We start from the raw sequence: 16,164 nt of genomic DNA on the forward strand, positions 1-16,164 counted from the left end.
CTGCATTCCTGCCATTAGAAGCTTTGGGGTGCTGGCCTAGAGGGGCACGTTTGAAAGAGTTTAGGGGGGCGATCACTGCAAGAGACACACAATGGAGAGCAGACCCAGGTCCTCTTCCACAGCACGGTCGCCTTCTGTGTTACACCTCCTGTAGCAGTGAGACAGAAGGGAAGCAGCAGCCGCCCGCACATGCGCAGTGGGGTTGTTTTTCACAAAGCTGGTCTTAAAGTGAGCTGGCAGTCCGCAGCCTCCCTGTCTTTGTACAGAGACCTCAGAGCTGGGTAGTAGCTGAACAGCCACTAGTGCTGTGACTTTTCCAGCAAGCCCAATGAAGCGTTTGTAGAGCAGACACTGGTCCTGCCTGCAAGCTTTTTTGCACGGCAGAGGCTTTGAACAGTGTCAAGTGAAGATCCCATTTTATATGAGATCTTGACTTTGATTTTGGGGGTTTTTTTCTTACAGTATATTTTTATAGACTTTGTTATAAAAAAAAAATGGTGCTGGGGAAGGTGAAGAGTTTGACAATAAGCTTTGACTGTCTCAATGACAGCAACGTCCCCGTCTATTCTAGCGGGGACACAGTCTCAGGAAGGGTCAGTTTAGAAGTTACTGGGGAAATTCGAGTGAAATCTCTTAAAATTCACGCAAGAGGACATGCAAAAGTGCGCTGGACTGAATCTAGAAATGCTGGATCCAACACTGCCTATACACAGAATTACACTGAAGAAGTAGAATATTTCAACCATAAGGACATCTTAATTGGGCACGAGAGAGGTAAGTTGTTTTTTTTTTTTCATTTTAATTCGGGAGTCAAAATCCTACACAGTCATTTTTGATGCAAGCAGGCATGCACATCTTCGCATCCTCTTGGCTTGAACAGTCTTTGGAGGGGGGCTGGTTATTATATCCATTAAAAACCACAACATACAAGGATGTGAAAATGTACTACATCTCTTAGGGGCTGTAGGTTTTGATGATATGGACATTGATGGTGGGTCAGACTTTATCTGCAAAGTGCCTGCAAAACAGGACTTTCTCCAACAACCTGCCTTTAACAGAGCTTCTTGCAGAGGCACTTCCAATTTTATGATTATTTTAAGTGTGTCAGAAAAAAACTGTGCTATAGCTAGACATGAGCAGGGTTGTGTTCCGTATTGCACTGAGAACTGGGGGGCCAAGCCAGGTAGTTAATGCTTTTAAGTGACTTTTTTGTAACTTCTCATCAAATGTTGAGATGCAAGACAGAATCAGGCTTTTAGACGTCTATGGATATAACTCCTATTTTTCAAATCGATTATGCGAGGCCTTTCGAAGGATGGATAATTGTTGGCAGATAAAGGATTCCCTGTGGCTTATTTTGACATACACTCTCAGCACTCCACGTGTGGCTTCTTCTTCTCCCACCTCCCCCAGTAAGTTAATAAATCACCTGAATGTCTTTTATACGCCACATCTGTCAGAGAGGCAGGTATAAAGGTCTGCCTGCAAGCCTCCTTTGAGTCCCTGAAGTGCCCAACTGGAGCATCATGCCTAAGTTGGGGAGTTCAGGGAAGCTGCATTCATTGAAACCTGCTGTGCCAGCCACGTACAGTGCAAAATAGATTCCTATCAAATAATGGGGGGGAAAAAAGGGGGAATCAAGCCTTGGCAAGGGGGCAGCGGGTCTTCAGATGGCTAATCTATTGTTTGAATGGTGACATGGTAGAAGTATAGGGGACTCTTGGCTTGTTTTTCTGAAGTTTCCACCCTTTGTTAGAAGCGGTTCAATCCTGTTTGGGACCAGTCCTGGCGAGAGGGAGGGGGTGCGAGCTCTCCTCTCCGCAGATTGGTTACACGCGTCAGGTGGTGGCGATGACTTAATTCCTAGCACAAGAAAATAATGTTAAAACTGGTTATGTAATTTTCTTTTTTCTTCCCCCCCCCCCTTGTTCCCTTTCACTTATTCTGCATATATATAAATAAGTGCTGCAGAGACCAGTGCGGGAGCTGAGGGGGGGGGTCCCCTTTCCCCCCTTACAAAACCATCTCATTCAAGGGGAACTTAGGGGGTTGCGCTGGCAAAGGCTTTTGGAATAAATGGAAGGATTTTTTTTTTTTATTTTTTTTTTTAATGTTCACAAAATGAGCGGGTTGCGAGGCCTGAGGTAAAATGATGGGGTCCCTCCCCAGGCAGAGTTCGTGCCCTCTCCCCACCCCCTCTGCGGATGCCGGGCGGCAAGGGGCCTGTGTCCCTCCCTCCACAGCCCAGGGGATGACTGCAGGAGGCGACTCGGGGCGCCCCCCGGGACAGGGAGCGAACAAAGGGGCCGGTTGGTGGGTGGGTGGGTGCGCGGGTCGGCGGTGGCGGCCGCACCCCACACAGCCGCTGCGGCCACCGGGCAGCCCGGGTGCCCACTACTCTGCCCCACGCCGGTCACACCAGCTCAGTACCCCAGCCCCGCCCCGCGCCGCCGCCATTGGCCCGGCGCCGTTTGTTAGCCTGTTGCTAAGGCGATGCCCGCCGCTGATTGGCGCGGGGCGCAGTGGGGGCGGGGCAGGTCCCGGTTCCTGGAGTCCAGCGTGCGCCGCTGCGGGTTTGGGGGGGGGTTGGGGATCGAGAACCCCTTTCCCCCGGCAGCGGGGGCCCGATCCTCCTCGCCTTGCCCTACGGCCGGGGGCAGGATCGGGCCCGTGTGCTGTGGGGCTGGGGGGGCTGCAGCCCGGAAGCCCCGAGAGAAGCCGTGGGGAGGTGGCGGGTGCCGCCCCTCCCGCCCGCCAGGGTAGGCTGCGCGCCTGCGCTCGCGTGTGCTGTGCCGTGCCGTGCGCCTGCGAGCGCCGGGCGCGCCGGCTGGTTGGGGCTCTGCTCGCGCCGGTTTAGGCCGGTCCTCTCCTGCTCCAGTCTGGTCTGTGATTGACAGCTCAGCACTTGTTTACCACAGCGCCGCCGACGCCCCGGCTCCCGGGGACTGCTGAGCTGGCAGAAAGCGGCCGGGCGGCCGGGGGGGGAGGCATGGAGTTTAGGGCGAGGAGAAGAGGAGGGTCCCCGGCCTGCCGTGGGGTCCAGTCACCTGCCCAGCCCCATCTCCTCCGCCATTCCTGGCCCCTGACGGGGGTTCGCAGCCTTGCCCCTTCTCGGAGGGTGGGGGGGAAGCAAACCCTGCACCAACCCCCACCGAAATATTACCCTCCCCCTTTTTCTTGTTTGGTCTCCCCTTCGGTGCTTCAGGCGGTGGGGAAGTGCCCGATTTTTTTCCCTGCCTCCAGTTATTTTGCCACTTCCAGCATCTCCACTTGACCCGACTTGGGTCCTCCCCAGCGCCAGGGTCGCAAGCCACCCGGGTCGTTTCAGCCTCTCCGTGCCCAGGCAGGGTTGGGAGGGAACAAAGAAGGGCAACTTGTTTGTGGGCACCGGGAAACTTCCCAGGCGGCGGCTGGGCAGGACGGAGCCATGCAACTGCAGAGCTTTTGAGAACCCGGGTCTGTGTGACACCGGTTGCAGGAGCCGGCCGCCGCCTCTTAGTTTCTCTGGTACTTTCAAGATCGGGTTTTGCAGAAGGTCTCTTCAGGGTTTTCAGACCTCAGTGTGGTGGCTGGGTAGGGAAGAAAAGGAAGGAGGATTGTGCAGTTGAATCTTGCCCAGCAGGCTGGATGTGCAGTATGACATGAGGTTACTCTCTGAACAACGTGAAACCGTTTCAGTTCGGACTTCCCTAGGGATTATACTGGAAAAACGTTGTCATCGGGATGATTCCAGAATAAAGCATGGAGTTGTAAGCCACGTCCCGGACTGTATTCAAAGTACTAATAATCCGAATTAAAAGCAACTGGCCTATGTCTGTGTGTTAACTCCATCCGACCATGTTGCCTGCCCATAACAATTCAGTTGTCATAACTCACTTTTGGGTATAAGTGAATTAGATATGTCTGGCAAGGTTCCTTGGGTGAATTTGATATCTTTTATTAGACCAACCCAAATGGTTGGAGAATAGTTATTAAGCAAGCTTTCGGGTTCAAAAACCCTTCGTCAGGCTAAGGACGCTGCAGCAGTTGCTGCGTGCTCTTCCTGGATATGTCTGTACAGTTTACATTTAATAACAAGCATATCATTTCCTTTCAGTACAAGAAAGAAACCTATGTAATATATTATGTGTAAAATGTTTTCAGGTGGAATAGCATATTGGGTTTTTCCCCCCTAGATGATGACAATTCTGAAGAAGGCCTCCACACTATTCATTCAGGAAGGCATGAATATGCATTCAGCTTTGAGCTTCCACAGACGTAAGTACTACATGCAATACCCATGTTGTGTAATACCATGTTAAAGCACATGTTTATTAAACCATGTGAAAGATTTTAGTGGGTGGGGAACACTTTTTCAGGGACGGGAGAGGTTGCACTAAAAGAAGCAACCTGGACCAAATCTTAACATTTTTTATTATTATTATTATTATTATTATTGTGAGTGGAAAAAAAATTGAAAGCCAACTGTTACTCTTAAATCAATCATTCCCTTTTTGACCTGTTGCAAATGATGTGAATAAGTTGGCTGTCCATATGATGCTCCTCTCACTACAAGGAGGAGAAAATTGATTGATTGATCAATCCTGGTCCCTGGAGAGTTGCTGGGATCACTTCTTGCTGCATTAAACTTCCCTCAGTCATGTAGATAAGCAGACTTTGCAAACAGGATTCAGTACTAATCTGTTTGGGCGCAGTTTGGAATGGATGCAAGAAAATGAACTGTATCTGGACTCATGTAGATTAAATGGTTCTGAGATTTAAACTAGTAAATGGAGGCAAATCTGTATGCAGATTGCAAGATGGTGGCTATATAGAAACCAAGAAGGAAATAAGCAGACAGATGCATAGCAAGGAACCAAGATTATCTTGGGGATTAAAACAAAGAGCAAGAACGCTAACAGAAATATTTGGGTGATAAATACAGACATGCATGGGATGTCCATTCTTAGAAAACGTCTCAAGTGTCCATAAGTATACGTAAAGTGATTGAAATCTCTTCACACAATTTCCCAATCTCATGGGCTTTACCAGCATGTCTGAGTGACTAAGTGAGAGACAAAGTGGTTAGAAGGGAGAAGGAGGGAAAAAGATTTGGGGTAAAAGCAAAGCCTACACTGAGGTAGAAAACCTTGGAGGGATTCCATATGAGTTAAGATATCCTAACTCCACACAATGTGGAGCCAGTAAAATTTCATATTATTTGAGGTGCAGGGTATCTAATATTCCCACTGGCTTTTATAGGAGTTGCAGGTATTTAGCCCTTCCTAACATTGGTCTCAGAAGGAATCGTATGAATAGTACAGTTGTTTGCAATAGATATGACTAAAACTTGTCAAAAAGGACCCATATAAGAATTCTAGAATGCTAAACTGGCTTCTGATGAGCCCATCAATTACCATTCCAGAAGCAAGGATGATAATGGTGAAACAAGTTTGAGTTTGGATATTAAAACTAAAGACACTATTTGAAAGAGATCAAGAGTTTGGTATGGAAGATGAGCAGCAGAATAGGGTACAGACCTAAAAGGGTGACCGTAAAATTAACTGATTAAATTTGCTGCAGATGAAGCAGATCTTGTGAAAGAGGGCTGACAAAACAAAGCTTTAGGAACGATACACACTTTCAGACAGCTAGTACTGACCAGAACAATGACTAAATAAGTTTATTCAGTTTGTTCATCAAGAAAAAAAAAGCGCCCACTACTTCAGGTGTGCAAATAGGTCTCATTTTAGACTGAAATAAATTACTCTCCCACAATGTAACGGGTTTGTGAGACTGAGTTTAATTGTTGTAGTCTGTGTGTCAAAACCTATAGTATTAAAATTCATGGTACCCAAAATGATGCAGATTTGAGATTTAGATATTTTTTAAATGTTAGAAAAGCATATGGTCGATCCCTCAAGGTTGTTTTTCCCACAGATAGAACTAACTCCCAGTGTCTTCAGTGAAAGTTCAGAGTAGAGACTGCTGGATTTTGGTTTTCTGAAAGACAGTTTAAGGTAGCCTCATCAAACTACAGGGGGTTTGGGAGCAAATACAAAGGGATTAGGTAACTATTTGGAGTGTCTTAAATTAGTTAAGGTGAGCTACAAGAACAACAGGTCATACATTTTAAGTAAGGAAAAGCCAGATACTATTAGAGGGCAGGTACAAGTGTACTTTACACAGAAGTTAACTCACAAAATATACTACCAAAGACAAAAATGCATCACATTCCTACATCATAACTGTTGAAAGATTTCATGATTAGCTATTTTTCTTTCAAAGTTGATCTTTTTGAAATGTGGAAACTTTCTAAGTAAGTTGTACTTAATTAGATAAATAAATGGTACAGTGCAGCTTGATCAATTGTATCACTGTTAGAGACAGAAAAAGGCTTACTCAATTTTGACCTTTGTCCTGCACAGACCACTTGCTACCTCATTTGAAGGCAGACATGGCAGTGTGCGCTATTGGGTGAAAGCCGAATTGCACAGACCTTGGCTTCTACCAGTGAAATTAAAGAAGGAATTTACAGTCTTTGAACATATAGATATCAACACTCCTTCATTATTGGTAAGAATTGAGAGATGTGTATATACTGTTTTTGTATTTGGCATATCTATAGTCACTGAAACCATTACAAAATCTAATTTTAATACTATCTGCTAGTTAAACTGCAGGTGACTAACCCATTTTAGCAACTCATAGCAAACTGCCATATTGAGAAGTTACAAAGTGGTTGGAGTTGAAGTTATCTATATTTTATATTTATCTGTAAACTGAATCGGTGGCAAATTACAAAAAATTCTCATTCAGGAGAGTTCTATTCAGTATTTCTTGTCAATTTAATACAGAACAATTTAGCTGCTAAAAGAGCACTATTCTTACAAATCTTCTAATAACAGACTGTGAAACTTAAATGTACAGTAAACTGTGCTGTAGTGCATAAGTGATAAATTTAATATAGCTTCCTACCAGTGGAGAGGAACTAACACTTTTTTATACTACATCTTTTTGATATTGGACAAGATGTTTTCAAAGAGGTTATAATTTCAGTTTGGCCTAAAATCCTTTTTCTTTCTTCTCAATGAGCAATGCATGCAAAATTTAAAAGTCATTGAAATAAGGGAGTGGGGGATTTATATATGGATGAAAAATCAGATTTTATCAGAGGATCTATGGCCTCACCTATAATCTCTACTAAATCAAAGGACAGATGTATGTGGAACTTGAGTAGACCATTAATCGTGATCTCACATAAAACAATGCAAACTTCATTGATTTAGGTGGGAATAGGAGCAGGTTTATTCTGAGAACAGCAAAAAAGTTAATATTCAGGATTAAAGTAGTTGGATTTTGTTTTACATGAAATATAGTTAAGTGAAATGTAGAAAGATGCTTTTGGTTACAATTTTATGAAAAACTATTGACACTATGTTGAAGATATGTGGGCCAAAAAGCTGTTAATTTTCCCTAAAGCAAAATTTTTCTGATTGTCTTTGTTTTTTCAATGAATTCTTCAGTGAGGATGAGACTAATTGAGGTAGCTCTGGTAAGGTAAATAATACCAGTGCTAGATTGGAATTGGAACAAAACATTCTTTGTTTACTCGTACAGTGTTAAGGAAGTCAACATAAATATTCTTTTGAGTAAAACCAGCAGGGTTTTGCCATTTAGCATCTTAATACTATTTCTCTGCATTAATTAGAGCCTCATTAACATGCACAATTAATTCTGGGTTTGTTTGTTTTTTTTGCAGTCACCCCAAGCAGGCACAAAAGAGAAGACTCTCTGTTGTTGGTTTTGTACCTCAGGCCCAATATCCTTAAGTGCCAAAATTGAAAGGAAGGGCTACACCCCAGGTATGTAGCAAGAATAACTTCTTTCTTCACTCTCTTAAAATTACCCTTTTCAATTCATGGCCTTACATAAATAAGTATCCAGGTAGTTTTTTCATTTGCATATTGTGGTCTTCTGAGCATGCTTGAAACAGATGCATCATAGCTGTAACTTCAAATTGGAAAAGTACATTTTCCTTTACTAGCCTTGCACACTTGTCACATCAGCTCATACTTGAACTTCATTCTACTTATTGCTATCAATGAATATTTTTGCCAATAAATTTAATATTGGCAGGAGCTGGCCCATTGTAACCATGTAAACATATTTAAAAATATATGTGTTTTCATGTAAGCAGATGTGAACTGAATGAAATTCTGTTTCATTCCAGGTGAATCAATTCAGATTTTTGCTGAGATTGAGAACTGCTCTTCCCGTATGGTTGTGCCAAAGGCAGCCATTTACCAAACACAGGCATTCTATGCCAAAGGGAAAATGAAGGAAGTGAAGCAGCTTGTTGCCAACCTGCGTGGGGAATCCCTGTCATCTGGGAAAACAGAAACGTGGAATGGCAAACAGTTGAAAATTCCACCCGTTTCTCCCTCAATCCTTGATTGTAGTATAATCCGTGTGGAATATTCATTAATGGTATGTGTCCTGTTCATATTCTCTCTTAAGCATATGCATAACTTTTTTGGAGGCATGATCCCATGCTAATTTTGTTTTAAAAAAAAAAATCAATGCATCATTGTTGAAATGCATAAAGGAGAATAGGTTTGGGAATAGCAAGTCCTGCATTTGTCCAGGAGGTTGGCCTAGGTGTGATGCTTGAGGTCCTTTCCAACCCTCTGATTCTGTGACAAATGGCAGATGATTTACAGCCATGGCAATTTTTAAAATATTTTGTACCTAATGTGAAGATCTCTCAACTTCTATTTAACTTGGTAGGGCTCAGCACTTCTTTTTGGCACAATCCTTTAAAATAGTGTATTAGAAGCAAGTATAACTCTCACCTAGAACTGAGGGCAGAATTAACCCCCTAGGGACTGATTCAAACCAGCGTCTATTCACAGGCTTTTTTTGTCATTTACTTTTTAGGTATATGTTGATATCCCTGGAGCAATGGACTTATTCCTTAATTTACCACTTGTCATTGGTACTATTCCTCTACATCCGTTTGGCAGCAGAACATCAAGTGTAAGCAGCCAGTGTAGCATGAATATGAATTGGCTTGGTCTTACACTGCCTGAAAGACCTGAAGGTAAATTGATTTTAATATTAATCTCAGCTGCTTTAATAGTATTTTGGGCTTGTATGTCTGATTTACCTCATCACCATTTTATTAAAAAACCCTTTCTCAGTAAAACCCATATGGCGGGAGGACATTTCCATATGGGTCTCTTTCCATGCAATTTCTGCACCATGCAGTTATATTGTGGTGGGTCTGTGGTTCCCTTTTTTTATGTTGTAGAAAGAGCAGTGGAGCCCAGCTGCTCCAACATCTTAAAGGTCCATGGGAATCGGTGCAGATGGCACAGGACACTAGGGGATTTCAGCGTGGAATTTCAGTATCTCCAATTACTAGTCCCCAGTTACTTCCCTGGCTTGCAAGCAGCCCAGTCCATTGCAGCAGTGCTGTCGGGTCCAGATGAAGGCCCATTTAAAGCTGGGAACCTGGTGGAAAGATAGCATAGGTTGGGCTGTATCAACTTTTGTGCAGGGAATCTCTGCATTGCTCACTGGTAGAATTATATATATTTCCCCTCCCTGTAATTTGTTTTTCTCAGTTGTCAACACATCCATGTGCATGAACTTTAGGCCCAAAGAGAGGCCTCCAAAAGAAAGTGAGGTCATCTCACTCTTTGCTTGCCTAGGTAGAAAAGTGTGCTGTCCCATACCCAGATTTTAGGGGGATAATCAAGCCTAAAGTCTATGATGATTGTCAGTCATCTTAACAGTGTAAATTTTAATTTCTGTAAATAGTATAGTATAGTCTTGTATACAAAAGCATAGCTATAATTCTTGTCACTGAGCACTTTAACTTTTTTAATGATTAAAGTTTTAATATTTGTCATATTATGTATTTTGACATGCATAAGAACTGTAGTTCGAACTGCGTGTACCTTTTCCCTCTAGCACCTCCTAGCTATGCAGAAGTGGTCACAGAGGAGCAAAGACAGTCCAGCCTTGCACCCCTAGCTGCCTGTGACGATTTTGAGAGGGCACTTCAAGGACCATTATTCGCCTACATCCAAGAATTTCGTTTTCTGCCTCCACCTCTTTATTCAGAGGTAAGTATACAAATATGCCATTAATTACTATGGCTCTTAGGTGTTTGTATTCTGCTTTTTTGTGGAGGAACTCTTAATAAGCTGGAAATGAGAACTATGTTCCACCCTTCTATAATTCTATTAACCTCTGCAAGCAAAGACGGTGGAACAAGACGTGCACCAAAATAGCTTTTCAGGAATTTCATTCATGTCAGTATCATTGCTGTAGAAGATTTATGCAAAGTAGCTGAGAATGGAATCTGGACTAGAAAGTAGGAGCTGTTTATGCTCAATACTCCTTCAATAAAGGTTATATCTCCTTGTCTCGGCATCTACATTTAAATTTACAACTAACTTAAGGCAACCACTTTTGAAAATTATCAACCCCCTCCCATAGTAGGTCACTTCTGTTTTAGTGCCTGATCTGCTATCTGCTCAGTATACCTCTTACAGTAACCTGGATAGGAATAAAATAGATTCTCTCCAATCTTTCATCTCTTTCCCATTGGAGCGAATGAACTGTTTCCCCTCCCACCTCCCCCCACCCCCTTTGGTTTTTTCCTTATCTCTATTATTTTCTCTAACTTCCTGTTGGCCCAGTATGCTCTGTTCTGTTAACCCCATAGTATGGCAAAATGATAACTATATATGCATCATGTTAGAAGTCTTCAATTTTATTTCAGGATATAAACTAATCTCTCTTTTCACAACCCACTTTTCTAGAATCAACGTCCAGCTGATAGGTGACATGTTTAGATCAGTTTCCAATTTGCAAATCACCCTTACATTTTCAAATTTTGCATCCCTAAATTTGAAAGGTGGCACATCCAGAGGTTTTTTTTATATTTGTTTTTTATAATTCACATCTCTAGCATGATATGCCTATGAGCCTAGAATTATACTACTTTTGGCAGCCCTTAACTCTTGGGATATTTTTTCCAGAATGTTATTCTTGTATATAGTTGATAGTGGAGGCCAGCGTAATGAGAAAGGTAATAGCCAGCAGCTACCTCTCTGTTTCCCATTTCTGTTAGCCAGGTTCTCATTTATTTGCTTGCCAAAGAGTGTGACTTCCTTTGTTTCTGGTTCAGTCATCTAAACCCAACCAGATATCTCTAGGCGAATTCAACTATGTTACTAGGCCTGTAACTCGTGCCATAGTGTCAATTCTCTGCTAAACCAAAGAAGTACTTCATTGGGAGGAGGGGGGCTGTTTTGGGGGGTCTTGTTTGTTCTAAAATCTAAAGCACTTAACATAGTTTAGATCCAAAATGCATCTCTTATGCCTTTCACTCCTCCTCACCCCACTTTTTTTTCCCCTGCCCCTTGTTCTCATTCCTTCCACTAGCTTAGAATATTCCCTGCCTGGTTCTGTGGCCCTCTTTTTTTTTTTTTTTTATGCTCTGAAACCCTTGATGTAGAGCTTTCATGAATCACAATGGACTTTTATTAGAATCAGCTTCCGGCTGAGAGGTAACATGTTTGGATCAATTTCTGAGTTAAAAATCAGTCTTAAATTCATTATTTTTTCTAAGATGGATATTTAGTTTTATAAAGCACCATAGGATGGCCCTGTTTAAAGACACAGTCTTTAGGTGTCTTTTATGACACATACTTAAAATCTGCAAGAATGAAAACAGTTTGTGCAGAACAAAAAGGCTAATTAATGCCACATTTTTAAAAAAAGCAATATTAGGCAAGTACAGATTGTAGTATGGTGATATTTTTGTCTTCTGGAATATTAACTTAGCTGATTTTTTTTTTTCATTAGTAATGCTAAAGACTCTTAAGAAGTCCCCTAAGGGACTTAATTGTTGGAGGGTTAGTTCTTTTTTTTTTTTTTAAATGACATGTACCTAGGGCCAATCTTTTAAAGGTATTTAGGTACCTCAGGATTCATATACATAGGCACGTTAAGAAACTCAGTGGGCATCTAACACCATTGAATTCACAAAATAGTACATTGATGGGCAACGCTAATATTCCTAAAATAGATAGCCAGATGTCCCAGGCATTTGGTTTTCAATAAGTGTATTCCTTTTTCATATTTTGCGATATGAACAGTTTTAAAATGGCAGGGCAAGACAATGCAAGTTTAAAACACCTCAGAGGAAATCAGTTCATTCTCATGCTAAATAAAAGGCTGTAACAAAAAATAGTGACAAAATAAAGTGATTTTTTTTTTTTTCCCCCTAGTCTTAACAGGTCAGCCTAGTATTACCAGGAAGTGTTTTGTTTCACATTTAAGAAACCAACATATTTCAAACAGAAAATTGTGTTTGAAACAAAATTTGCTTGAAATGGCAAATAAGTTTTATCCAGAAAAATCACCCTTCACACATCACTATTTAAGTCTTTACATCCAAGCAGTTAAGTCTCTCAGCAGTAACCTTTCATTGTATTTAAAATATACAAAACTCAGAGGTTAATTAGGTAAAAGCTAACATAGACCTTTTATTAGCCTGAGCCAGAGCCCATTATAGTCAACTGGAGTCTATTCGTTGACTTCAATGAGTTTGGGGTCAGAAACAAATACCTATCACTGCTCACTATCTCAAGATACTTAACTTTAATAATTTGGACTTCTGAGGTTTGTTTTGTTTTTTCCTTATGGTTTTAATTTTCCTCTCTGTTTCTTTTTTTATTTTCACTTAGATTGATCCAAACCCAGATCAGCCCACAGATGACAGACCATCCTGTCCCTCTCGCTGAAGGAAATCATTGCAAGCTGACTTGACTTCGGTTTTTAATCATATCTCTGCCGTGTTGAAGATCAAGGCATCATAGTGGAGATTACACTTTCAAAGGAAGTGGTATTGCTCTTGCCTGTAAAACGGTGAATAAATGAAAACCTGTGATCATGCTTTTGAAGCCTACAGCAACACCATAGGCCTGCTCCTTATGCTTGAAGACCTGAGCTTTTTTCCCTTAAATACTGGCACATATTAGGAGCAGCCTTATTAGCCTACGGTCATATGTGTCAAAACACTCACCATGTTGTAAAAGAGAGGGATGACTTCCTCTGATTTGAAAATTTGCACATGCTCATTGCTTACGTTGTGCGGTTCAGTGTCACTACAGCTTTCTCATTTATGCCGGACTGTTATTACCCCTTCTAACTTGTTTGTAGTCCGCACAACAAGGAGCAAAAGAAAGCTTTGAAAAAACTTAAGATAACAAATGCACTGACGTTTTTTTTTTTAATTTAATGTAGCCTGGACTTTACCTGCATATGCACATGCTCAGAATTGTCCTAGTAGGCTGATCATGTATCACCTCTTCAGCTTGGATCCTGTTGTGGATTTATTTACAAACATCAAATGCCTTCAAGCCAATCCTTCTTGCTGTATGTTTTGCAGCCTACTGTAGTAGATAAGCAACAGATGTGTAGCGGGGGGAAGATAACAGAAGGAAACTAATAAGAGACTTTGTCAAGATTGTATACTTTCTTGATTTCTTTTAAGAATTTGTTGCCTTTCTACTATTACCGCAAAGCAGCATTTTGTTACAGACTGCCTAAAAAAAAAATCACTTAATCTCAGGTGAACTCATCACTTGCCAAACTGTTGGAATGCTATTTGTTTTATGTTGCACTGTTACTTTTTGTTTTGTGTTTGTGGGTTTTCTGGGGTTTTTTGTTTGTTCGGTTTTTTGTTGGGTTTTTTTAAGGGGGATTTGGAATAGGGACATACACAAAAGTAACAAACCCACCCTTATTCCCTTTTTATCTTTTCTACAATTTATGAAGAGAGAGTCAACTTGTGAAGCTTAAAAATGAAGCAAAATGAAGGCAGCACCAGCATACACTAGCCAAGACCTAAGCAAGTTTAAATTTTAAAAAAAAGTTCTGGCCATAATTCAGAGAGAGGCTTTCCATTCTCATCCCATAAATAGGGTTGAGGTGGGAAAGTGAGTTTATTTTTATACATAGCAACTTAATCACCAGAAATTCTATACATACATAGAGATAGTATACTAGTACAAAGTATATTTAAAAAAAAGTGGTTAAGGTTGTAGTAAGAAAGTTTAGTCTGTGCATTTTGTGTTTACAAAATTATAAGGACAAAAAAAGATAAGCAGAATAATGAAACTAACTGAACTGGACTACTGCAGTTACTAGTCCTACTAAAATACTATATAGCAGAGATTTTGCTTTGATTACATCCTCTTTGGTGTTCTGCATATAACAAAACATTCATACAACACTTAAATGCTACATGCAAACTGCTTCTACCCTGCATAACATGCGTAAACCCAGTGTACCTGAGGGTGGCAGGGAACCAGTTTATCTTGTAGCACAAAAACCAGCACATAAGCAGTAGGGATTTTGTACGTTTGTTTGCAGAAAGCTACTCATTATACAAACTTTCCTCTTCAGAAAAAAGCAGCCCATATTTTTAATGGGTATGCAGTTTTCATGTTGACTGTTCTATGAATTCACGTCCCTTCTACCATTTACGCCATCTATTATAAAGTAGCTGGAAGTGGGGGACAAGGGGAAGTTTTGTCTCCGGCCTGGTGCTTATTCTTACAAAATGCTTTCTTATTTTTAAGGCTTCAGAAATGACAAGATAGGCTTTTCCATAAGTGGCCTTTATGAAAACATGGAAGACACTTCATGTTTAAAAATGATGACAGGGTGAAAAAAACCCAGTATAAATAAGAATCGCGTTTTAAGTGATTCAGTTAAAGGGTTTGGGCTTCTGTAAGCAAACTAATATATTAGATAATAAGGAAATTGGGTGATGTCTTATCTTATTAGGCCATTTTTGTGAATGTCCCTCCCCTACAGAAAAAGAGCTGATGGGATTTTTGGCATAAAAGGGCATTTGGTGGTTTTATTTTATTTTTATGTTTTTTGTTCCTTTGTTTGTTTGTTTGTTTGAATGGACTAGGGAACAATTGTTGATACACATAGCATTAATACTTATCACAGTATAATGGAAAAATTATATATAAAGCAGGATTGACCAATATTATAGTAATTGGCACTGCAACACAAAACTGGTCAGATTTAAAGATCTAAAACCTTTATCAAAGAAAAGTTTCCATTAAAATATTTCTTTATTCAGTTCTTTAGAGGCATTACTTTTTTTCCTTTTATAAATATTGGTCAATTCTCAACATTATTATAAAGTGTGAGGGTTCACGGTTGTAGCCCAGTATTTGAGATAGACTCATGACCTTAATTAAGGAAAAAATAAGTAAAATCCAAAACTTTAGAAAAACAAAGTGCAATATTAAATGTTTGCTTTATAGTTATATTCTATGGCTGTTTGTACTTTTTTTTCTTCTTTTTTTTCCTTTTTTTTTTTTTTTAGTTTTGGTGCTGACTATGTCCTTGTAGACTCTGTTTAAAAAAACAATACGTGGAAAACCATTTAATTTTTCCTATTGCTCTTCCTTGTGGAAATAAACTTTTTTTAGAAAAAACTCAAACAATTGGTTTTCTTGAGTGGTTTTACTTGGGGGGGGGGGGGGGGGGGGAGGGAGAGAGAACACAATTCATGAGACACGACTGCAACTTAAAGAACATTTTATTTTGTCACAGTTTGATCCATGTTAACTTCACTAAAGCTGTTCATGATTTGTGGATCTGATACAGCAGAAGCGCTGAGTTCTAGACTTCTAATGGCTGGGTCTACATGGGGAAACCAGAGTCCAAACAATTTCCTAGAAGGAAATCATGTCTAATTTGCAAGACGCACATCATTACAGGATGCTGTGTTTATATGTAAAAAAAAAAAAAAAAATCCATGATTATCTCTATGTTGTCTAACACTGTTGTCTACTAGCATTTTTTTAAGCTTTTAGGGCTTCCATGATTTGAAGCTAGGACATGAAACTTAGCAGACAGTAGCGTTAGGGTCAGAGAGGTACCGTTTACTGTTTCTTGAAAATCCATTCATACTGAAAACTGCTATCTCCCATCCGTGGTTCAGTAATAAAGTCCTTGTACATTCCATAAGTGAATCTATTACAATGGCATCTTGCTTCCGCATACCACGCGCAGTTGAACCTCTGACAAAATGGATTATCTTAGTCTTCCTGTTTAAAAATGTTGTTTGGCCTA

The 16,164-nt window shown here is 40.7% G+C and overlaps 1 protein-coding gene across 2 annotated transcripts; it reads left to right on the forward strand.

Moving 5' to 3' along the window:
• The first annotated feature begins 225 nt into the window (after positions 1-225).
• On the forward strand, positions 226-15,533 carry ARRDC3 (arrestin domain containing 3). 2 transcript variants are annotated; one of them, XM_006274232.4, is made up of 8 exons: positions 231-774; positions 4,176-4,257; positions 6,408-6,555; positions 7,742-7,844; positions 8,213-8,469; positions 8,920-9,082; positions 9,958-10,112; positions 12,747-15,533. In XM_006274232.4, the coding sequence occupies exons 1-8, from the start codon at positions 495-497 to the stop codon at positions 12,801-12,803; spliced, it is 1,245 nt and encodes a 414-aa protein (XP_006274294.1). In that variant the 5' UTR covers positions 231-494; the 3' UTR covers positions 12,804-15,533. The 2 variants fall into 2 exon arrangements, with proteins under 2 accessions (XP_019338863.1, XP_006274294.1); XM_019483318.2 differs by lacking the exon at positions 12,747-15,533 and having other exon boundaries at positions 226-774; positions 9,921-10,051.
• The last annotated feature ends 631 nt before the right edge of the window (positions 15,534-16,164 follow it).

This window comes from Alligator mississippiensis, chromosome 3 (assembly GCF_030867095.1).
Source record: "Alligator mississippiensis isolate rAllMis1 chromosome 3, rAllMis1, whole genome shotgun sequence".
In the NCBI taxonomy this organism is placed as follows: Eukaryota; Metazoa; Chordata; order Crocodylia; family Alligatoridae; genus Alligator; species Alligator mississippiensis.

Excerpts from the sequence above, each read along its gene's own strand:
- ARRDC3 (XM_006274232.4), top strand. The coding sequence starts at position 495 with ATGGTGCTGGGGAAGGTGAAGAGTTTGACAATAAGCTTTGACTGTCTC. Across the intron at positions 6,556-7,741 it reads TCAACACTCCTTCATTATTG|TCACCCCAAGCAGGCACAAA; the intron begins GTAAGAATTGAG and ends TTTTTTTTGCAG. Across the intron at positions 7,845-8,212 it reads AAGGAAGGGCTACACCCCAG|GTGAATCAATTCAGATTTTT; the intron begins GTATGTAGCAAG and ends GTTTCATTCCAG.